At 42.1% G+C, this 23091-nt stretch overlaps 2 protein-coding genes across 2 annotated transcripts; both read right to left on the bottom strand.

The window, feature by feature from the left end:
• Positions 1–66: 66 nt before the first annotated feature.
• Positions 67–14284, bottom strand: LOC144513943 (extracellular calcium-sensing receptor-like). The gene is made up of 7 exons (XM_078245135.1): positions 14187–14284; positions 13432–13726; positions 13048–13337; positions 12554–12849; positions 11073–11278; positions 1777–1792; positions 67–1115 (listed from the first exon to the last, which is right to left on the bottom strand). Exons 1-7 carry the CDS (start codon positions 14243–14245, stop codon positions 211–213), a joined length of 2067 nt encoding a protein of 688 aa, XP_078101261.1. The 5' UTR covers positions 14246–14284; the 3' UTR covers positions 67–210.
• An 810-nt stretch (positions 14285–15094) lies between these two features.
• Positions 15095–21852, bottom strand: LOC144512633 (extracellular calcium-sensing receptor-like). The gene is made up of 8 exons (XM_078243462.1): positions 21731–21852; positions 20951–21245; positions 20561–20850; positions 20054–20349; positions 18893–19095; positions 18545–18766; positions 17865–17988; positions 15095–16343 (listed from the first exon to the last, which is right to left on the bottom strand). The coding sequence occupies exons 1-8, from the start codon at positions 21835–21837 to the stop codon at positions 15439–15441; spliced, it is 2442 nt and encodes an 813-aa protein (XP_078099588.1). The 5' UTR covers positions 21838–21852; the 3' UTR covers positions 15095–15438.
• Positions 21853–23091: the final 1239 nt, after the last annotated feature.

The raw sequence follows: 23091 nt of genomic DNA, 5'->3' as shown, positions 1-23091 counted from the left end.
ACACTTTAATTTTTTACTTTATTTATTAACCTAAAATTGAAACATGATAAAATATTTTTACAGCAAGACATTTTAAAAGGAAATTCACAAGATGACAAAGAAAATGTATGTGAAAAGATAACAATTTGAATCAGCAAGGTGAAGACTGTTGGATGTGCACAGCATACATACGTATGTTGCCATCTTAACTATTTCCAATCTTCAGATTTCTTAGGATTGATTTTTGTTCATTAAATGTTTCTTGGTGTTCTTCTCTGGCTTAAACAATATGATGAAACACTTTGGAGCAAATATACACAGTATTAGTCCAAAACTGGAGGCCAGAATGGCAAATATTTCCACAGCCACAGTAAATTTCCCAGGAGAGCTGAGATATGCAGGGATAAAGGTGATCCAGACTGCACAGAATATCAGCATGCTGAAGGTAATGAGCTTGGCTTCATTAAAATTATCAGGTAATTTCCGAGCTAGGACAGCTAACACAAAGCAAAAGACAGCCAGTAGGCCTATGTACCCGAGCACAGCCCAGAAACCAATAGCTGAGCCTAATGCACACTCCAGGATTATTCTCTCCTTGTATATGGTTAGGTTTTTCATTGGAAAAGGGGGACTAAGAACTAACCAAATAGTACATATTAAAACTTGAATAAGCGTGAAAGACACTACAGTCATTCTTTGCTGTGGAGGACCAAACCATTTCATCACATTACTACCTGGGAGTGTAGCTTTGAAGGCCATTAACACTACTATTGTTTTTCCAAGAACACAAGACATACAGAGGACGAAGGTGATCCCAAATGCTGTGTGGCGCAGCATGCAGGACCACGCAGAGGGTGCTCCAATGAAAGTTAATGAACATAAGAAACATAGAGTCAGGGAGAAGAGCAGCAGGAAGCTCAGCTCAGAATTGTTGGCCCTGACAATGGGGGATGTCCTGTGACGATAGAACACAGCTGCTGTTATAATGGCCAGACAGGCACCACCAACTGAGACTGCAGCCAGGATGATTCCTAGGACCTCGTTGTAGGAAAGAAACTCTACAGGCTTAGGGAGACAAGTGTCTCTCTCTGCATTAGGCCAGAACTCCTTGGGGCAAGGAAAACAATCAGGGGAATCTGAAAAAAATTAAACAAAAATGGCTTTTAGCAGTCATAATTAGGGACTGAGCACTAACAATGTCGGTCAGCGAAGGCACTATTGAAATTGTTCTGTTTATTATTCTTAACTTTAAAAAAATTGCAATTTTGAGGGGCTAAACGTGCTCAGAAATTTATGAAACTTTGCACACACATCAGAAGTGGTGAAAAGTGAGGGGTCATGAGCTTGGCAAATTGGCTCTATAGTGCCCCCTACAAAATTACAAAAAAAGTAGCCCCCACAGTGTGTTTCACCTAGCCTGGCTCCGCCCTCCTACGTTCTCCGCTCAATTTTCATTTTCCTTCACTATTCCGTCTGGGTTTGTGGTATATTCTTGTAATATTTGGCGGTCAAATCAGTGAACAGAGAGAGTGGCTGAGAATGATGACTCTGGACAGACCTGGTAAGCCCAAGCGGGTAGTGCGGGTAAAGTGGGAACGTCTGGAGGAGGCCCCTGTCCGACAGACTTTCAGCTCACACCTCGGCGGAGCTTTTCGTGCATCCCTGTGGAGGCTGGGGGCATTGAACCCGAGTGGACAATGTTCAAAGTTTCCATTGCTGAAGCTGCGGTGAGGAGCTGTGGTCTTAGGGTCTTAGGTGCCTCAAGGGGCGGTAACCCACGAACACCGTGGTGGACACCGGTGGTCAGGGAAAGCCGTCCGACTGAAGAAGGAGTCTTTCCGGGATATGTTATCCCAGGCGACTCCGGAGGCAGTTGCAAGGTACCCGAAGGGCCCGAAGGGCTGCAGCCTCTGCCGTGAAAGAGGCAAAGCAGCGTGTGTGGGAGAAGTTCGGAGAAGACATGGAGAAGGACTTTCGGTCGGCACCAAGGTGCTTCTGGAAAACCGTTCGCCACCTCAGGAGGGGAAGCGGGGAACCATCCAAGCTGTGTACAGTAAGGATGGGGCGCTGTTGACCTCAACTGAGGAGGTAATAGGGGCGGTGGAAGGAGCACTTTGAGGAACTCCTAAATCCGACTAATCGCCCTCTATGGTAGAGGCAGAGCTGGAGGATGAGGGGGGATTGGCATCAATTTCCCTGGTGGAGGTTGCTGAGGTAGTTAAACAACTCCACAGTGGCAAAGCCCCAGGAATTGATGAGATCCGTCCAGAAATGCTTAAAGCTCTGGGTGTGGAGGGGTTGTCTTGGTTGACACGCCTCTTCAAACATTGCGTGGAAGTCTGGGGACGGTGCCTAAGGAGTGGCAGACCGGGGTGGTGGTTCCCCCTTTTTAAAAGGGGGACCAGAGGGTGTGTGCCAATTACAGGGGTATCACACTTCTCAGCCTCCCCGGTAAAGTCTACTCGAAGGTGCTGGAAAGGAGGGTTCGGTCGATGAGTCGAATCTCAGGTTGAAGAGGAACAATGCGGATTCCGTCCTGGTCGTGGAACAACGGACCAGATCTTTACTCTCGCAAGGATCCTGGAGGGAGCCTGGGAGTATGCTCAACCAGTCTACATGTGTTTTGTGGATCTGGAGAAGGCGTATGACCGGGTGCCCCGGGAGATACTGTGGGAGGTGCTGCGGGAGTACGGGGTGAGGGGTCCCTTCTCAGGGCCATCCAATCTCTGTACGACCAAAGCGAGAGCTGTGTCCGGGTTCTCGGCAGTAAGTCGGACTCGTTTCAGGTGAGAGTTGGCCTCCGCCAGAGCTGCGCTTTGTCACCAATCCTGTTTGTAGTATTTATGGACAGGATATCGAGGCGTAGTCGGGGTGGAGAGGGTTGCAGTTCGGTGGGCTGGGGATCTCATCGCTGCTTTTTGCAGATGATGTGGTCCTGATGGCATCATCGGCCTGTGACCTTCAGCACTCACTGGATCGGTTCGCAGCCCGAGTGTGAAGCGGCTGGGATGAGGATCAGCACCTCTAAATCGGAGGCCATGGTTCTCAGCAGGAAACCGATGGAGTGCCTTCTCCAGGTAGGGAATGAGTCCTTACCCCAAGTGAAGGAGTTCAAGTACCTTGGGGTCTTGTTCGCGAGTGAGGGGACAATGGAGCGGGAGATTGGTCGGAGAATCGGCACAGCAGGTGCGGTATTACATTCAATTTATCGCACCGTTGTGACGAAAAGAGAGCTGAGCCAGAAGGCAAAGCTCTCAATCTACCGGTCAGTTTTTGTTCCTACCCTCACCTATGGTCATGAAGGCTGGGTCATGACCGAAAGAACAAGATCCAGGGTACAAGCGGCCGAAATGGGTTTCCTCAGGAGGGTAGCTGGCGTCTCCCTTAGAGATAGGGTGAGAAGCTCAGTTATCCGTGAGGAGCTCGGAGTAGAGCCGCTGCTCCTTTGCGTCGAAAGGAGCCAGTTGAGGTGGTTCGGGCATCTGGTAAGGATGCCCCCTGGGCGCCTCCCTAGGGAGGTGTTCCAGGCACGTCCAGCTGGGAGGAGGCCTCGGGGGAGACCCAGGACTAGGTGGAGGGATTATATCTCTAACCTGGCCTGGGAACGCCTCGGGATCCCCCAGTCGGAGCTGGTTAATGTGGCCCGGGAAAGGGAAGTTTGGGGTCCCCTGCTGGAGCTGCTACCCCCGCGACCCGACCCCGGATAAGCGGATGAAGATGGATGGACTAACTGACCCTTGTATGTCGGCATTGAGTAAGGGACTGAGTTTTGCACCTACTGCCCAAACTAATAACTTTGACACTGTTATTAACTTCCAGAAGTTATTCCGCAATTTAAGATTAAGGGAGTTTTTCCAGGGTGATAGAGACTGTGCATCTACACCTAGTGATGAACGTGCCTTGTATCCCGCCAGCTCATTGTCTGCCCCTGCCCCCATTGTCCCAACCCGCAACCAGTTCGGAAAAAGATCTACTTTCATTCCGCCTAAGTATTGCAATGCCTCCCTTGATACATACTGTCGTTTGGTGGAAAATGATGTGAGTTGCTCATTAAAAAAGAAAAAAAAGAGTACAAAGTGTATAATAACTTATCAGAAGAAGAAAGAGAAGCTTTGGTTGATCTGGGTAAAGACAATAAGATTGTGGTACGTCCCGCTGATAAAGGCGGCACTATTGTGTTGCAAAACATTGTGGATTATAATCATGAGATCGAAAGACAATTAGGTGATTCAACTTTTTTATGAGAAACTGTCTTCAGACCCCACTAAGAGGTTATTGATGTTGGTGCACTCTAAGCTTGTCATCATTTCGAAAAGGAGTAATTTGAAAAAAGTGTCTTTGAAGTCCTAAAGGTAGAACACCCAGTGATACCCGTTATTTACACCCTCCCTAAGATAGATAAAGGTTTGGACACCCCCCGTAAAAGGTAGGCCTATTGTAAGCGGCAAAGTGTAACACAAAACATCTCCGCTTATGTGGACTACTTTTTTAAGTCTGCAGTAGTCGCCCTTCCATCCTATGTGAGGGATTCTATAGACTTCATTGACACATTGAAGTAAAATCAAACGTTTTGTTAGCCACACTGGATGTTCAAAGCTTATACACAAATATCCTCCATGACGGTGGTATAAGTGCAGTAAAACATTTTTCTCACCCTGAATCAACCTGAATCCAAGCTCAGCATAGACTGCATTTTGGACTTAGCTTGTATAGCTTTAACCAATAATATCTTTTGATTTCAGGATAACTTCAATATACAAAGGAAAGGCACAGCAATAGTCAGCAAAATGGCACCAAATTATGCTTGCCTATACATGGGCGTTTTTTGAGAATAATTAGGGCCCGAGCATCGACAGTGGCGAAGGCCCTATAGAAACGGACGGAATTATTATTCTTTTTCCTTCTTCTGGCAAATTAATTTCCTTTTTGAGGGGCTTAACATACTCAAAAACTCACCAAAATTGGCGGTCGCATCAAGTCTGGTGAAAATGTACATATTTTAAGGGTTTCAGGAATAGGCGCAAAAAAATAGCTCGCTAGCGCCCCCTACAAAATAAAAGAAAAACTGTGCCCCTGCAGTACGTTTAACGTAGACTAACGAAACTTGGTACACATATGTAGCATGTCAAGACGTACAAAAAAGCTCATTAGAGCCATACCCTAAACCCAACAGGAAGTCTGCCATTTTGAATTGAAAGTTCAAAATTAGTGCGATTTTGGCCATTTCCACATCGTACTTTAACGAACTCCAAGAGATTTCATCCAATCAACTTCAAATTTGATCTGTGCTATCTTAAGACCTTAGAGATGAAAAAATTATTAAAAGAAACATTTTTTCGTCATAGGGCATGGCCGTGGTGGAGCAGCCATTTTGTGTGTTTCGCCATCGAAACAGGAAGTGGGTGTAACTCAAGTGTACATTGTCCAATTGGTTCGAAACTTTTCATGAGTCATAAGACTCTAATTCTGAGGACATTTACCGGTCAAAATTGACTCAAAGTCATAGCGCCCTCTAGTGGAAACAGGAAGTAGGCCTAAAAGTCAAGGTTCTGTACCATCTCAACACCTTAAAGATGAAAAGTTATTAAAAGAAAAACTTTTCACGGTTGTGTTGTGGCAGCCATTTTGAGTGTTTAGCGATAAACGAGAAAGTGGCTGTAACAACAGTGTACATTGTCATATCTGCTTGAAATTTCCCCACAATCAACAAAAGTTGTCCAGACAGGGGGACATATACAGGCCAAAATTGACTTTTGGTCATAGTGCCCCCCGCTGGCAACAGGAAATCAGCCTTACATGACAAACATCATCCGATTTACATGAAACTTATAATGTGTTGTCTACATGTGATATTGAGCCCCCATACCTTTACAACGCTCATGTACTCAGGCCACGCACCGTTTATGGCTTTTGAACCGTTTAAGGTTCTTGTGTGAGGTATCATAGAACTCAGCAGAGAGTTCCTTTTTAACTGGCAATGGTTTAACCCGCCCCCTATGCTTAAGCCACACGCCCTTTTATAACTAATGACCCGTTTGATGTAGACTATTGTGTGAGGTATCACTGAACTCAGCAAAGAGTTCCTTTTTAATTGGTGGCGGTTTGCCCCGCCCCATATGCTTAACCCACACCCCCTTTAATAACTAATGACCAGTTTGATGTAGACTATTGTGTGAGGTATCACTGAACTCAGCAAAGAGTTCCTTTTTAATTGGTGACGGTTTGCCCCGCCCCATATGCTTAAGCCACACCCCCTTTAATAACTAATGACCCGTTTTGATGTAAACTATTGTGTGAGGTATCATTGAACTCAACAGAGTTCAATTTTCATTGGTCACAGTTTGCCCTGCCCCCTATGGTTTAGCCACGCCCCCTTTCACAGCTAATGAACTGTATGATGTAGAGTCTTGTGTGAGGTATAATTGAACTCAGCAGAGAGTTCCCTTTTCATTGGTGATGATTTGCGGTGTCTGAGTGCTGCGCAAATTCACGGTCGCAACGAGCGGCATCCACCAGTAACCCCGACGCGTGCAGACGAGCGAGGGCCCGTCCAACACTGCTTGCAGCTTTAATAGTATCTTGAGCCCAGCAAACCCTTTTCATGAAAAAATCTTATTTTGTAAACGATTCATTGATCATGTTTTCTTAATTGTTGACTCTACAGTGGATGAACTCATGCACTTTCATGTGTATCTCAACTCTTTGAATGACCATCTTAAATTCACACTAGAACTGGACATGCAATGTATTAGCTTCATGGATGTTAAAGTCTATAAAGAGGGGAGGGAAATAAAAACAGATATCTACCAACACTTTACTGAGAGGAGAGTTTTCACCCACGATCGCTGATTAAAAGCCTTCCCATTAGCCAGTTCCATCGGATTCGCAGGATGTGTAGTGGTGATGACTCATATTCTACACAGGCTAAGGATTTTTCTAATAGATTCCTCAGCAGAGGTCACACACAGGAGTGGGTAAATAATACAATGGAATGTTTTGACAACATCTCGCAAGACGAATGCCTTCGGGCTACAAAAAAGAGCACTGGTAAGAAGACTAATGCCCCCATGTGCTGTGTAAAATACTCCCCACTGGGTTTTGAGTTTAATAAGTTTGTCCAAAAACACTGGCACATCATTGATTCAGATCCCAATCTAAAACAGGTATTTCCAGATAAGCTGAGGATGGTTTTTAAGCGCGCACCTAACCTAAGAATTTAATTAGGAGCGATATGCGCCCTCATCGCTCACCACTCCTACCACCTGTGCCAGATGGAAATTAGGTGTGGCAGCTGTGTCCAGTGTTACATACACATACAAATGTGCACGTTGCGCACGAGGATCTGTGAACATAGGAGCAGCATTAGAACAGGGGACGAGCAGTCCCGTAGCTGCCCACTTTAAGCGAGCTGGTCACAATGTTAGCGCATTGAGATATGTTGGGGTGGAATGTGTTAAGAACCCTCCAAGAGGGGGCGATCAAGGTAGAAGGCTTCTTCAGAGAGAAGCTTTTTGGATTTATTACCTCAACACAATGTCTCCAAACGGCTTAAATGAAGAAGTTGATATAAAGCCTTTTCTGTAATGTCTTTTCTTGTGATATTGTGTGTGGGATTGGTCTAATGTGACAAAGAGTGTCAATGTGGGATAGTGTAGCACATAATGTTATTCTGTAAGTTAGGGTTTTGGCCATTTTTTTCATTTTTTCATTGTCTGTGTACAGATTGTGTATATGTAATTTTATCACTAATAGTTTTATGTGGTGACTATGGTAAAGGTGATACTTAGGCCCATCAAGGCCTTGTTTATTAGTTTAAATGAGATCAGCATGATCATGTCTGTGCCCTATGTATATGCTTGAACCACTGTTGAATGCCATTTGCCTGAGGAAGACCCAGCTGGGTCGAAACGTTGCAATAAACGTATGGGAGTATTAGCAGAGTGCAGGCATCTCATTCTTTTCAGTTGTGTCCTACCATGATGACCCGCCATGATGAGAGTAAGGAGTTCAATAAATCCATCAGAAATGGACAGGTTATGGTGAGGGTTGCTTTTAGGAAGAAGTTAGGAATTATATTGAGAGAGCAAGTGGAGTTCTTCATTTTGAAAATGGTTTTAGTAATGTTTATATTGTTAGCTTATCAAAAGAAGTTAAGGTACAGTTTATGCTAGGAGGAGAGGGTTCGATGATAGTCTAGGCTAGGGTGACCAGACGTCCCGATTCTGAGTTGCGTGTCCCGAGTCCCGACAAAAGCCTTTCCTTTACACCAACCACTATGAAATTGTCCCGGTTGTCAGCGATTACATAGCCGACGTGGTCTTATTATACAACCCAGTCTCACGGGCAGTTCGTGAAATGGTCACGTTTTTTTAATCTATTGATTTGTGTTTACGGGGGACGTTTTTCTCTTTTTTTTTGTGGTGGCCAGCACGAAAAATGTAAAGTAATGTCTTTCAATGGGAAGCATATTTCGTGATCACAGCACAAATACGGTAGGGAGTAATATGAAAAGCCGATAATCCGCATTGGGAGGTTGGTCCGGGTGGTGGATGGGTCAAACAACACAGGGCTTTCACCCGGGAGACCGGATCGCGTCCCACGTGTGGCATTTTGTTTCCCCGTTGTTTTCCTAATCACAACCGTCCCATTATTGTTGTGCATCCCCCGCAGCCGCCTCCCAGCGTGTGAAGGGTCTTTTCCCCGTTATGTTTTTCCTAAACCCAACCTCCGCCATCCCGTTATTGTCGCGCGTCCCCCGTGGCCGTCTCCCAGCGTGTGAGGCGTCCTTTCCCCGTTGTCGCTGGTCCCCCAGAGACCGCGGATCGTGTCCCAGGGTGTGACGTTTGCTTTCCCCGTTAATCTTTTCCTAAATCCAACCTCTGAATAGATGGTTCCCATGTCGTGCTGGCCACCACAAAATAAACAAGATAAACGTGTTGTTGTACACGAATCAATAGATTAAAAATAACGTGACAATTACACGAACTGCCGTGAGACCATGTTGTATGATAGCCCGATCATTAACTAAACCCATGTAGAAAGACTAATAAAGCGTCCAGCGTATGATTTTAACAGTGTGTGTGTGTGTGTGTGTGTGTGTGTGTGTGTGTGTGTGTGTGTGTGTGTGTGTCAATCGTAGCGGTCTGAGTCTGCATAATCTGTGCAGCCAGCATTGCCAGCACTGCCGAATGTATATTTGTAAACATTGTCGCAATGCCTCTTCTTATCTGTCTCGTTTTAACCAGTCCCTCCAGGTCCGCTGGAAAGTCAGTGGACAAGCACTGGGTGGAAATGTTCGCACATTTCAAAAGCAGGGAGAATTCCATAAATGTAGGTCTCCTTTGTCAGTTCGCCAGGTGTCTACCGGCACAAATGCTCCCGTTGAGCGGATCATTTCGCTCATGAACAACACATGGACTGACGAGAGGACCATTCCCACCTTAAAGACGCTCGTCACATGGGCCAATTTTGCTGACACCTGTGCGCAATTTCACAGTAGGCTTTCAGCCAACAAATTGATTCTTGAGCAAATTCACTCCTCTAACAAATATATGGAATGAATGTTTCCAATAGGGAAGCTATCTGCTCGATCAAATGAGATTACATTTGTGTGTGTGTGTGTGTTGTTGGTTAGAATAACACTGGTAACATTTTACGGTAAGGGTACATGAATTATCATGAATTCATGCATGCATTAATTGATAGGCCTATGTATATTATGCATTATCTAATTAATGATTTATGTGTTGCTGCATTCCTTAATATCCCATGAATCATCAGGAATTGACGTGTTCATAGTCTCATTCATGACCTCATACATGAACAACACAACTAAAGCATTAGGTACGAGGGCACATCATTATGAATTATTAAGCATGATCATGATTCATTCTTTTTTCTGCAAAAAAATGTGGACATCACTGCGCAAATTCTGATTTGAACACAACTTGTGCATAATGATATACCCACCTTTCTTAATGCTTTAGTTGATAGTTGTTGTTCATGCATGAGGTCATGAATGAGAGGCTATGAACTCATGTCAATTCCTGATGATTCATAAGGAATGAAATAATGCACAAATCATGAATTAATTCATGCCTGAATTCATAATTCATGTACCCTTACCGTAAAGTGTTACCATAACCTTAGTTCAAGCTTGTGGCAGCAGTTCCAAATAATTAATGTAGTGCCATGCAATGAAAAAATACCTTTTCACAAAGTTTTTCACAACTTCAGTGGGTGCATTTTCCAAAAGAATGCTTTAATTCTAAAAAATAAAGTTGGTCCCACACGAAACTCACTCAATGTCTTTTAATATTATGTCTTAGATAATGTAGGCTACATACCAAGACAATTCATGAATATTAACTGAGATACCCCATTATGTTGTGAGCAGTAGGCCTACGTGTGCTGTTGGCAAAATTATGTCTAATCTGTCTGTTTCTATGTCTGACCTGGGCTGGCACATGTTCACATTAAAAAGCATGTGTGTGTACGAGCACTACGGTCACGCGCAAAGTGTCCCAGTTTTAGTTCCGGGAAATCTGGTCATCCTAGTCTAGGCAGCAGATTAAATATTTTTTTCTCATATGTTTGTTTTAATTTTGTCGGAGAAAAAAAAGATTTAAACTGTTCACATTTGTCAATTGATGGTTCAACAATAGCAGAGGTGGACTTGATGTGTAACTTACGACAGTAAAGAGGAGTCTTGGATTGGATATATGATTATTAATGAGGCAATTCTAATACCATTCTCTTGCCAATTTCACTGTTTGATTAAATTCATTAGGTCTCTCAGAGTTTGTAGGTCTGCAGGCTGTCTATTGCGCCTCCATTTCAGTTGAGCTTTACAACACAGCTGTTCAAGTGATCTGATATCAATGGATATTCAGGGTTAATGTTTAGTTTGGGGTTTTCTCAATCTTAAAGAAGCTACAATGTCAAGAATATTTTAACATGTTGAGTTAAAAGTAGTAATGGCATCATTTGTATTTTGGCATGAAATTGCAATTAAATGTTAAATAAAATGAATACCTCATTTCAGCAATTAAAGCAAAAAAGGGCATTTGGGTTTTCATGTATGTTCAACTGACCTCTTTGGACTCTATCCTGGTGAATGCGTCACACTGAGTTGTAGAATTTGTTTCCTGACACACTGCTTTATGAATGGCATGAGCTATTGCATAAACAGCCTTGTATACCATGTTAGTGATCCGGAGCTGAGATGTGTCAGTGTACGGGCTCTGGAGCATCTTTATGTCTTCAGTTCCATCACACACACTTTTGTCTGTGACTGCACCTAAAAACAAACAGAGGAAGGTGTTTTTTTTAGCCTTTACATTATCATTCTTTCTCATGTTTATTGTTGCTTTTTATTCCATTTAACCTGCCAAACATGCCTTGTAAGAACTCATATAGCTATATTGTTGCTACATTACACATTACAATTCAAAGCATTGTTTTGCAGACATGTCTTTCTCCTTTTTTTCAATGGTGGCTGTTTCAGTTTGTGTCAGTCCTATTTTTTAACCTTCATGTAAGCCAGCTCACATTAACACAAATCAGTGATAAGACAATAAGTAACATTTATAAAAGGCAAACAAATTATTTTTCTTTAATTAAATACTGTCTTGACCTGTTGTAATGAGGACCTCTACCCTCAGTGGTGCAGGAAGAAGGCCAGCAGGATTATCAGAGACCCAAATCACCTCAGTCACAAACTGTTCTACCTGCTGCCATCTGGCAGACGCTAACGCAGCATCCAGTCCTGCACTACCAGGCTCAGGGACAACTTCATCACACAGGCCATAAGACTGCTGAAATCCTGAGCTAATGATGACCATACTGTCACTTTACCTTTCATACTTTACACTGACACTTTATCTTTATACTTTACAACCTCTCATTACGCATACATTTACTACATTCCTGCTGACATTAAAGTTTATTCTTTTTGCAATTATTGTACACTTCATCTACCACATTTTATATTTTATATATGTAATATTTTACCCCGATCTTTTAACTTTGCACTATTTTTGTCTCAGATTCTCATTTTTAGTGCATGATTGTCTTTTTTTACATATTTAAGGAACATTGTTTGAGGAAGCCTGAGATCTAGATTTTCATTTCCAAGGACTACTTCTGTAATTGTGCATATTACAATAAAGAACTTAAAAAGGTAAACACATTAATGATCAGAAATCACTGTCACTAAGAACTTCAAGCGTTCTATAACTAATACATGCAAGTAACTACAATTTAAGGTATTGATTAGTACTTTAGCTCGGTGGGCTCGAGACTGTGTCTATATACTCTGTACTTGTGTTGACATTGCAAAACCACTGCAGCAAAGACAGCAGATTGCCTAAACTTGACCTGAAAGATCATCATAACAAGTTAAATTATTCACAGAGATGAGATGCACCTTATGTTGGTAATTTCCCTGTCAATCTGGGATTTGGTCTTAAAGCAGCTGCTGAACACAGGAAATCCCACTCAGACAGACAATCAAAAAACAACACAACACAACCACAAGTCTCTCCTACGTTAAAAATCAGCAAAACTTTCTCACTTTTTCCCAGCCGGCAGTTGAATGCATCCTCCCAGAACTCAGTAAGCACTGGAGAGGCAGCCACTTTAGAAGGAGAGAGATCCAGCAAGAAGTCTCTCAGACCTGGGATGACAGATCGCTCAATGCCAAATCCGATGGCTCCAGCACAGAAGCTGAATTTCAGCAATTCTGTGTCTGTTACCCAGTCTTCACTGCCTATCCACTGGCGAGGTGGAGATGGCTCGAGCGACAGCTCCTCCAGCAGAAGCCTCAGGTCTCCAAAGGCTGCAAATGCCACAACAACCATAGCTGTCGACCTGGAGAAAGATTTAGGTTTTTTAAAATTTAATCTGACGGACCATTTGTATTACAATATTAAATATGAGAGAAATAAACGTTTGAGTCATAATTGAACATTTCCAATTTGCCAATGGGATAATAACAATCTTCCATCTTAACATTTTTGTTGTACTTTTGTGTGAAGAAGTTCAGTGTCAACACAGGGAACATCATACCTGCGGATAACGTCTGCTACTCTCTGGATCCGGCTACGTGGGTGGGTCCGATAGAAAGATTCAGAGTATTCCACACAGATCCCCTCTCTGTGTGCTGCGTCCAGGAAAGACGCCATACCATTATTGCCATAGTCCGAATCTGACCGGACAGCACCTATCCAAGTCCAGCCAAAGTGTTTTACCAGCTTGGCCAGTGCGTCAGCCTGGAACTGATCACTAGGGATTGTTCTGAAGAAACTTGGGTACTGCTGCTTATTGGACAGACATGCACAAGTGGCAAAGTGGCTCACCTAAAGGAAAACAAAAGTGTAGTTATTTCACAAAACAAGGAAAAGCACTGGTCTATAGGCTAGGCTAAGTTTCCCAGAAATTTTAAATATTTACTTGTGGGATCTTAAAGGGCCCAGTGATGCGCGACATGCTGATGGATGGCGTGGACCCAGACTCACCAACGACAGCCATCACCATACCAGATTGTGAGCAATTGTCACTGGTGTAAAACACTGGGTCCAGGCCATTTGAAAGCTGAAATGCCACATGCACCGCCACGGGCACCGAGGCGCACGAGTCATAGATCTGATAACCGAGTTTGATTCCCGGCAGCAGCTCCGTGCTGTTGTTTATCTCCTCGATGGCGAAGATCATTGCACGTGAGAAGCGCAGTTCACGGGTGTTAATGCTGCAAACAAACACTGTGTCACTATTTGAATTTTACAATTCACAATTTTAACAAAAATATAAAAAACACAGGATTAGATATCAGTCCAACATTCACAAGAATCATAATGTACAGAGTCAACTAAATCTAAAGTATTAAATTGTTTGGTAAATATGTACAAATCAGTTGTTTAACACACCTATATTTTCAGTTAAAAAATACAAAAAATCTTTCTTTTTCATATATTTACTATTCTCTACCTTTTTCTTAAATATAATATCATGCAGTTTACACAACACCTGCATTTTCCCTCTGGAGATCAATGAAAATGTATCTTATCTCATCTTTATTTGGCATTTAATGAACTTTTTTAAGTTTTCAATGCTAGACAAAAGTACACAATTGTAGGCACATCATACAAGTCAAAACATCTCTTTTTCCACAATGTCTAACACTGTTTTTATTCCCCACTTCTATTCACCTTCCTGTGCATCTTGGTGGCTCAGGCATGGTGGTGTAGTTATGCTTCACTGTGTGCATGTTGTAGTGTATGGAGAAAACACCATCAATAGCGTAGTTACCATCCATTGAGAACGCAGGGAGACGAGTGGTACCCAGGAGCTTACATTTCACAGATGAAGTCTGAGTGCTGACCCCAGCCCCAGTCCTATCCTCTGTAAGCCCAGCCCTTTGTTTAACATCATCCTCAGAACCATTCAAGGCAAGAGCTGAGTTCAGTTCACACAAACTCAGAGACAGGATCAGGCCAATACAGAAAGTGGAGATCTCCATCCTTCAACTGTCAGCATGTGGGCATACTGCATGTGTTTTATAGATTTTAAGACAAAAGCTTCCCTCCTTCTACAGTACGTCATCTTACTGTACATCAGAGGAAGGATGGCCTTATCTAATGGCCTTTGATTAACTCATGTCTAAGTCTTTCCTGTGGGCTGCATGTACTATATAATCTGCATTCAAGCTGCAGTGGGCAGAATGCAACAATAAAACTGCCAGAATGTTAATTACAGACCTCTTTCTACAGCCCTCCTTCTCCCCTCTCTGTTGCAAGGGCAATGCATCTGCGGAACAGTCAATATGAATGCTCTGTCTCTCTAAAATGACCTGTGATTGACGAAAATCTCCCCTCATGGCTAGATTTTCTAAAGCCTTAAAACTGAGTCAAGATATCTTTTTTGTTTGGTTTTATCTGATATTACAGATACACCTAACAAATACAAACCTTTAATGGGTTGTGTTGTTTAATCCCATATTGAATAATGTCTATATGGAAACATTGAAATACAAATTATTTCATGAAAGAGAAAGGCCCACACATTTATCTTGTGAATTTTGACTTCATTTATTTAAATTTTAAATTTTCAGCCCATGATAAAAGAATGTTTTGTAAAATAAGGACATTCACCAAAAACAACAACATAAGGACTGTGTTGGATGTGCTCAGCATAAGCTTCATACTGTATGTCAACCCGGTCTCACAGCAGTTTGTTATTATGTCACGTTATTTTTAATCTATTGATACGTGTTCACGGGGACGTTTCTTTCATGGTGGCCAGCACGAAATACCCTAGGGGGAAAGGACGCCCACGGAAAAAACAAGAAAAACGTCCCTGTGAACACGTATCAATAGATTAAATAACGTGTCCATTTCACAATCTGCCATGAGACTGGGCTCTGTATGTTGCCATCTTAACTATTCCCAAACCTCAGATGTCTTAGGATTGATTTTTGTTCATTAAATGTTTCTTGGTGTTCTTCTCGGGCTTCAACAATATAATGAAACACTTTGGAGCAAATATACACAGTATTAGTCCAAAACTGGAGGCCAGAATGGCAAATATCTCCACAGCCACAGTAAATTTCCCGGGAGAGCTAAGATATGCAGGAATAAAGGTGATCCAGACTGCACAGAATATCAGCATGCTGAAGGTGATGAGCTTGGCTTCATTAAAATTATCAGGTAATTTCCGAGCTAGGACAGCTAACACAAAGCAAAAGACAGCCAGTAGGCCTATATACCCAAGCACAGCCCAAAACCCAACAGCTGAGCCTAATGCACACTCCAGGATGATTCTCTCTTTGTATATGGTTAGGTTTTTCATTGGAAAAGGAGGACTAAGACCCAACCAAATAGTACATATTAAAACTTGAATAAACGTGAAAGACACTACAGTCATTCTTTGCTGTGGAGGACCAAACCATTTCATGACATTACTACCTGGGAGTGTAGCTCTGAAGGCCATTAACACTACTATTGTTTTTCCAAGAACACAAGACATACAGAGGACAAAGGTGATCCCAAACGCTGTGTGGCGCAGCATGCAGGACCAATCAGAGGGTGCTCCAATGAAAGTTAATGAACATAAGAAACATAGAGTCAGTGAGAAGAGCAGAAGGAAGCTCAGCTCAGAGTTGTTGGCCCTGACAATCGGGGATGTCCTGTGACGATAGAACACAGCCGCTGTTATAATGGCCAGGCAGGCACCACCAACTGAGAATGCAGCCAGGATGATTCCTAGGACCTCGTTGAAGGAAAGAAACTCTACAGGCTTGGGGAGACAAGTGTCTCTCTCTGCATTAGGCCAGAACTCCTTCGGGCAAGGGAAACATTCAGTGGAATCTGAAAACATAAAACAAGAGGGCTTTTAGCAGTCATAATTAGGGACTGAGCACTAACAATGTCGGTCAGCGAAGGCACTATTGAAATTGTTCTGTTTATTATTCTTAACTTTAAAAAATTGCAATTTTGAGGGGCTAAACGTGCTCAGAAATTTATGAAACTTTGCACACACATCAGAAGTGGTGAAAAGTGAGGGGTCATGAGCTTGGCAAATTGGCTCTATAGTGCCCCCTACAAAATTACAAAAAAGTAGCCCCCACAGTGTGTTTCACCTAGCCTGGCTCCGCCCTCCTACGTTCTCCGCTCAATTTTCATTTTCCTTCACTATTCCGTCTGGGTTTGTGGTATATTCTTGTAATATTTGGCGGTCAAATCAGTGAACAGAGGGAGTGGCTGAGAATGATGACGTTGAGGACGTGCACTAGAAAGATGCGAGCGAAGCCATTTGGTCCCTTGTGGCAGCAACGCTGCCGAATATCCAGAAGTTAAAGCCCGAGCAAGAACAATCTTTGCTGAGTTGTGTTGCTGGCCATGATGTTGTTGCCCTCAGCCCCACGGGGTTCGGGAAAAGTTTAATTTTTCCAGCTCGCTCCGTTATTGGTGAAGGAGTTGGCTAAGGCTAACGCTAGCGATGCTAATGCTAAATATAAGCCCATAGTTGTTGTCGGTCTCCCCTCTTGTTGCACATGTGCATGACATACGTCACAACCAAACGTTAGCGATTGGTTATGGCAGATCCAGAGTGGCTCTGGGCAGATCCAGAGTGGCTCTGGGCAGATCCAATAGTTTTAAACTTCAACAGAGTACCCGCCTTCAAGGAAGTTAACACTTGTCAATGGAGAGAGGCCAGACTCTCTGTACAAATGAAATGTATGAGAGTCTGGTAGGACCAGGCTACGTTTCACCTAGATGTATGGAAATGTCCAGACTTACAAAAAACTCTTAAACCCATGCTCTAAACCCAACAAGCAATCAGCCATTTTGAATAAAAAATGCATTGTTTTGGACATTTTTGACCATTTGCAGGCATTGTACTTTAAGAAACTCCTCCTACATTTTGAAGATTGTGAGATTTCATTAAACGTAATTGCCGTGTCAACAACAGGAAGTTGTTGAACTTGAATGTACATCGTCCAATCTGCCCCAAATTCCTCGTGTGAAGATGAGTGTCCAGGCCTAAGGACATGTACATGCCAATATTGATTCATGAAATTCAGCTTCATGTGACAACCACCATCCGATTTACATGAAATTTACATTGTGTTTTCTAAACTTGACACAGAGCAACATAATGCATGTGTAGTGTGTGTTGTCTAACAGCGTGGCGGCCATTTTATGTGTTTAGCAATGAAACAGGAAGTAGTTGCAATGCATAGTATCCATCGGCCTGCACTCTGGCGACCGGCATCCCGCCAGTACCCCGACATGCCAGGAGGTGCGAGGGCCCGTTCATCGCTGCTTGCAGATTTAATGTATATTTTATGTTGTAGTGTAGATATACATTTGGGGGGAAGTAAATACCTGTAGCATTGCTAATCTCTCCCTCAGGACACAATATACAATCATAACAGCAGATGGGTTTTCCTTTCTGCAGCACTTTACGAGTTCCTGGAGGACAGCTGTCAGTGCACACTGACACAGGAACCTGGCACATAGAGACAAACAAACACACATTCAGGTGTGCTAGGAAGCTTTTTCAGTTCTCTCTTCAAATAATACTCACATGTCTATATATATATATATATATATATATATATATATATATATATATATATATATATATATATATATATATATACATTCCTAGCACACATACTGTATAGTATATATATAACTGCTGGATAAAATATACATTTTTGTGTAGAAAAAGTTCAGCTGAAGCTAAAATGTCTTTTCTTTAGTCTGAGTTGGACAAATCACTTGGTTATTAGTTACAGTCATTAGTTACATAGTTAAAGTCTTTTTAGTAAAAATTCCCTTTTTATTTTGTTACCATCCCTCTGCTGAAGTTCAGCAGGGCAACACTTGAAAAATATGAAGGAAGAATTTCATACTGAAAATCCCTTAACTTTGGAATGGATCTCTTCACAACCAGTATGAACGTGAGGAATATACAGTGACCAAAATACTATTAATGTACATATATCATACCATTTACATTACCAAATGTAATGTTAAATTATTGCTTTTGTGCTCCTTACTTGTGTCCCACTGTCCACCCAGGTGAGGTTCCTGTTGATACTGAACTTCTGGCCCACTGGCAGTGATGCATCGTATTGCCCTACTGTCACCAGCTCAATGCTGCCACTCTCACTTTTTTGCCAGTTAACCAGCTCGTATCTGGCCACAGGATCACCATTGGCATCAAATAACACATCATACCCATTTCGGGAAAAATTTACTTTTTTCAGCTGAGTAAGAATCTGTCAGAATAAAGTAAAGGAAGAAGAAAATAATTAATATGATTTAAAATGAATGCTTAATTTCATAAAAAGTACTTTATATAAAAAAAAGAGCATTGGGGTTTTCACTTATTTGTTTCAACTGACCTCTTTGGATTCTATCCTGGTGAATTTGTCACACTGAATTGTAGAATTTGTTTCCTGACACATTGCTTTATGCATTGCATGAGCTATTGCATAAACAGCCTTGTATACCATGTTTGTGATCCGGAGCTGAGATGTGTCAGTGTACGGGCTCTGGAGCGTCTTTATGTCTTCTGTTCCATCACACACTTTCTCATCTGCTGCACCTGAAACACACAGAGACAGAGGAAAGGTGTTTATTGACATTAACATTTACACTTTATGTTTTTTGTTCTTTTTTGTTCCATTTTACCTGCCAAACCTGCCTTGTAGAAACTCATAACTATAGTGTTGCTCATTTTACATTACATTTCAAAGCACTGTTTTTACAGACCTTTCTTTCTTGATTGATATTAGGCTATACATGGTTTTATTTTATACATATTTAATGAGCATTGTTGGAGAGAGCCTGAGATATAGATTTTCATTGCCAATGACTGTAATTGTTGTGCATATGACAATAAAGAACTTGAAAGTAAATACAAATGAATGATCTGAAACCACTAAGAACTTCATACATATTAACATATACTGTAACTGATACATGCTAGTAAGTCCAATTTAAGATATTTATTAGTAGTAATTTAGATTGGTGGCTAGGAGAATGTCTACTGTGTGTTCAGAACGTCAGTGTTGACATTGTTAAACCACTGCAGAAAACTTTATACAAAATCTTTACTATAACAGCAGATTGCCTAAACTTGACCAGAAAGATCATTATATTAAGTGAGATTATTCACGCAGTAGAGTGTGCGGGCCCCATGTAGACTGAGTCCTTTGCAGCAGCCCAGGTTTCAATCAGACCTGCGGCCAGTTGCTGCGTGTCACCCCCTCTCTCTTTCTCCCAACTTTCCTGTCTATCCACTGTCACTATCAAATAAAGTGAAAAGCACAAAAAATAATCTAAAAAATAAAGTGAGATTATTCACAGTGCTGGTCCACCTCGGGTCTTTTATTGATATCAGTAATTTCCCTGTCAATTTGGGGTTCGGTCTTATAGCAGCTGCTAAATCTTTAGAACAAGAAATCCCAGTCAGATAGACAATCAAAAAACAACATACAGTAACACAACTACAAGAATCCAACTGTGAGTCTTTCCTATGTTAAATAGAAAAACGTTCTCACTTTTTCCCAACCTGCAGTTGAATGAATCCTCCCAGAACTCAGTAAGCACTGGAGAGGCAGCCACTTTAGAAGGAGAGAGATCCAGCAAGAAGTCTCTCAGACCTGGTATGACAGATCGCTCAATGCCAAATCCGATGGCTCCAGCACAGAAGCTGAAACTCAGCATGTCTGTGTCTGTTACCCAGTCTTCACTGCCTATCCACTGGCGAGGTGGAGAAGGCTTAAGCGACAGCTCCTCCAGCAGAAGCCTCATATCTCCAGATGCTGCAAATGCCACAACAACCATAGCTGTCGACCTGAAGAGATTTAAGGTTTTAAATTTATATTGAGACAGTTAACACAAACAAATATGATATAGGATACTATAGTGTTTGGTCTGACTGACCATTTTTATAACAATATCAGTAATAAATAAACGTAATAAAATTGGACGTTTCCAATTTTAAAGAACACTTTTGTTCGAGGTTTGCGTGCAGAAGGTCAGTGTCAGCACAGAGAACATCAGACCTGCGGATAACGTCAGCTATTCTCTGGATCCTGCTACGTTGTTGGGTCCGATAGAAAGCTTCTGAGTATTCCACACAGATCCCATCTTTGCGTGCTGCGTCCAGGAAAGACGCCATACCATTATTGCCATAGTCCGAATCTGACCGGACAGCACCTATCCAAGTCCAGCCAAAGTGTTTTACCAGCTTCGCCAGCGCATCAGCCTGGAACTGATCACTAGGGACGGTTCTGAAGAAATTCGGGTACTGCTGCTTATCGGACAGACATGCACAAGTAGCAAAGTGGCTCACCTAAAGGAAAACAACGGTGTAGTTATTTAACAGAAAAGGTTAAATCAGCACTGGTCCATATAAAACACAGTTTCCCTGAAATTCAGAATAGGCTATTTACTTGAGGAATGTTAAAGGGCCCAGTGATGCGCAACATGCTGATGGATGGCGTGGAACCAGACTCACCAACGATAGCCATCACCATACCAGTTTGTGAGCAATTCTCGCTGGTGTAAAACACTGGGTCCAGGCCATTTGAAATCTGGAATGCCACATGCACCGCCACGGGCACCGAGGCGCAAGAATCGTAGATCTGATAACCGAGTTTGATTCCCGGCAGCAGCTCCGTGCTGTTGTTTATCTCCTCGATGGCGAAGATCATTGCGCGTGAGAAGCGCAGTTGACGGGAGTCAATGCTGCACACAGACACTCATGTTACTGTTCAAATTTACAATTCACAATTTTAAAAGAAAATACATAAAACGGGGAAACTGAATACCAAAGTTCAAAACACAGGATTATATATCAGTCCAACATTCACAATAATATTAATGCACAGAGTCAACTAAATCTAAAATAGGAATATTCATGTGTTAAATATAAAAAAAATCTGTTGTTAAACATATATATGTTATGCACTTGTTACTCTTGTGAAAAGCTTTGTGACTTCGGTCTGTAAAAGGTGCTATAATAAATTTATTTTCAGTTAAGAAACACAAAGTATAGTCAACTATGTTTGTGAACATAATACTTGCAATTATATGCCAAAATAATGATTTTGCACTTTAAAACTACACATAAGCTTTCCAAAATTATTGTAAGGACACCATGCAAAGCAAAAACATTTCTATCCCCACACAATGAAACATCCTCTTATCCCCCACTTCTCCCTCTTACTAACCTCCCCATGCATCTTAGTGGCTCAGGAATTGTGGTGTAGTTATGCTGCACTGTGTGCATGTAGTAGTGTATGGAGAAAACACCCCCAATAACGTAGTCACCACCCATTGCGAATGCAGGGAGACGAGTGGTACCCTGGAGCTTACATTTCACAGATGAAGCCTGAGTGCTTACACCAGCACCAGTCCTATACTTTGTAAACCCAGCCCCTTGTTTCACACCATCCTCAGAACCATTTAAGGCAAGAGCTGAGTTCAGATCACACAAACCCAGAGACAGGACCAGGCCAATACAGAGAGCAGAGATCTCCATACCTCAACTATCTGGATGGGAATACTGTATGTGTGTTTTCACAGGTTTATATAGATTTTCACACTAAGGCCACCCTTCTTCTGTTGTACGTCAGCCTTCTGTACATCAGAGAGGATGCCCTTACCCAGTGGTCTTTGCTGAAATGTTGTCTACGCCTTTTGTGTGGGCTGCTTGTACAATATATTCTGCATTTATTGTACCAAGCAAACCCTGGTCTGACATATTACATTCATTAACCTGACCTTTTGAGGAAACAAGGAATACAGTAGTTAGCCTGACTTGGTATATTTTAATTTGAAAAGGTACTGAAGCAGAGTCTCATGGTTTTTAAATTCTCCTCTTATCCTTGACCTTTGACACCTGACTTGGACATTTTGATTTGATTGATTTGATTGTTTTATTGTATGGCTGTCTCTTCATGTTTTGCCTCCTTACATGAATTTTTAGTGTTTAATACCACTCTCTATTGTTGTCACTCTTTATACTACGTATTCTAACAGTGCTGCGGTCGAGCTGCTGCTAAGCCCGGTGCATCCCATACAGGCTGTCATGGGGTTACCCCATGCCTTCAATTAAGCCAGTGGTAGCATTAGTCCTAGCATGCTAAGCTAACCCTAGCATGAGCATTAGCATAGGACTGTTAGCATTGGCATTACCATTAGCATGTGGGCTAGCATCAGTGGACACATGGCTTGTCAATTCATGTTATTTCCTTTCAATGTATTTAAGTACTAGTCGAAAGAGTAGAAATCATGATTTGATAAATACGACACATACACAGTTAATTTCAAGTTATTTATTTTAGGTTATTGCATTTACCCAAGGGCATCCAAATGTTTGCATGTCTCATTCACCTGTTCTCGTCTTCAAGCAGGGATCTGGGTTGAAGTGGCAAACAGGAAGTGACATTGTTTGGTGTAATTTATAGGGGGGGAAGACCTGGAACGGTCCAAGTGTAAGCCAGTACAGAGGGGGGTACTGGAGTGCCTAAAGCTTTCTGTTTTGAGAAACTTGTTCAGCATGTAACATTTAATTTCTGGTTTTATAGTT

Source organism: Sander vitreus, chromosome 3, assembly GCF_031162955.1.
Source record: "Sander vitreus isolate 19-12246 chromosome 3, sanVit1, whole genome shotgun sequence".
NCBI classification, from domain to species: Eukaryota; Metazoa; Chordata; class Actinopteri; order Perciformes; family Percidae; genus Sander; species Sander vitreus.
This window is presented reverse-complemented; position numbering and strand designations above follow the sequence as displayed.

Coding starts and splice junctions, on each gene's coding strand:
- LOC144513943 (XM_078245135.1), bottom strand. CDS start 14,245: ATGCACACAGTGAAGCATAACTACACCACCATGCCTGAGCCACCAAGA. Junction 13,727..14,186: donor CCACCAAGATGCACAGGAAG/GTGAATAGAAGT, acceptor GTTTGTTTGCAG/CATTAACACCCGTGAACTGC. Junction 12,850..13,047: donor GTAGCAGACGTTATCCGCAG/GTATGATGTTCC, acceptor ATCTTTCTCCAG/GTCGACAGCTATGGTTGTTG.
- LOC144512633 (XM_078243462.1), bottom strand. CDS start 21,837: ATGGGTGGTGACTACGTTATTGGGGGTGTTTTCTCCATACACTACTAC. Junction 18,767..18,892: donor CCAGGATAGAATCCAAAGAG/GTCAGTTGAAAC, acceptor TTATTCTGACAG/ATTCTTACTCAGCTGAAAAA. Junction 17,989..18,544: donor GGGTGGACAGTGGGACACAA/GTAAGGAGCACA, acceptor TCTATGTGCCAG/GTTCCTGTGTCAGTGTGCAC.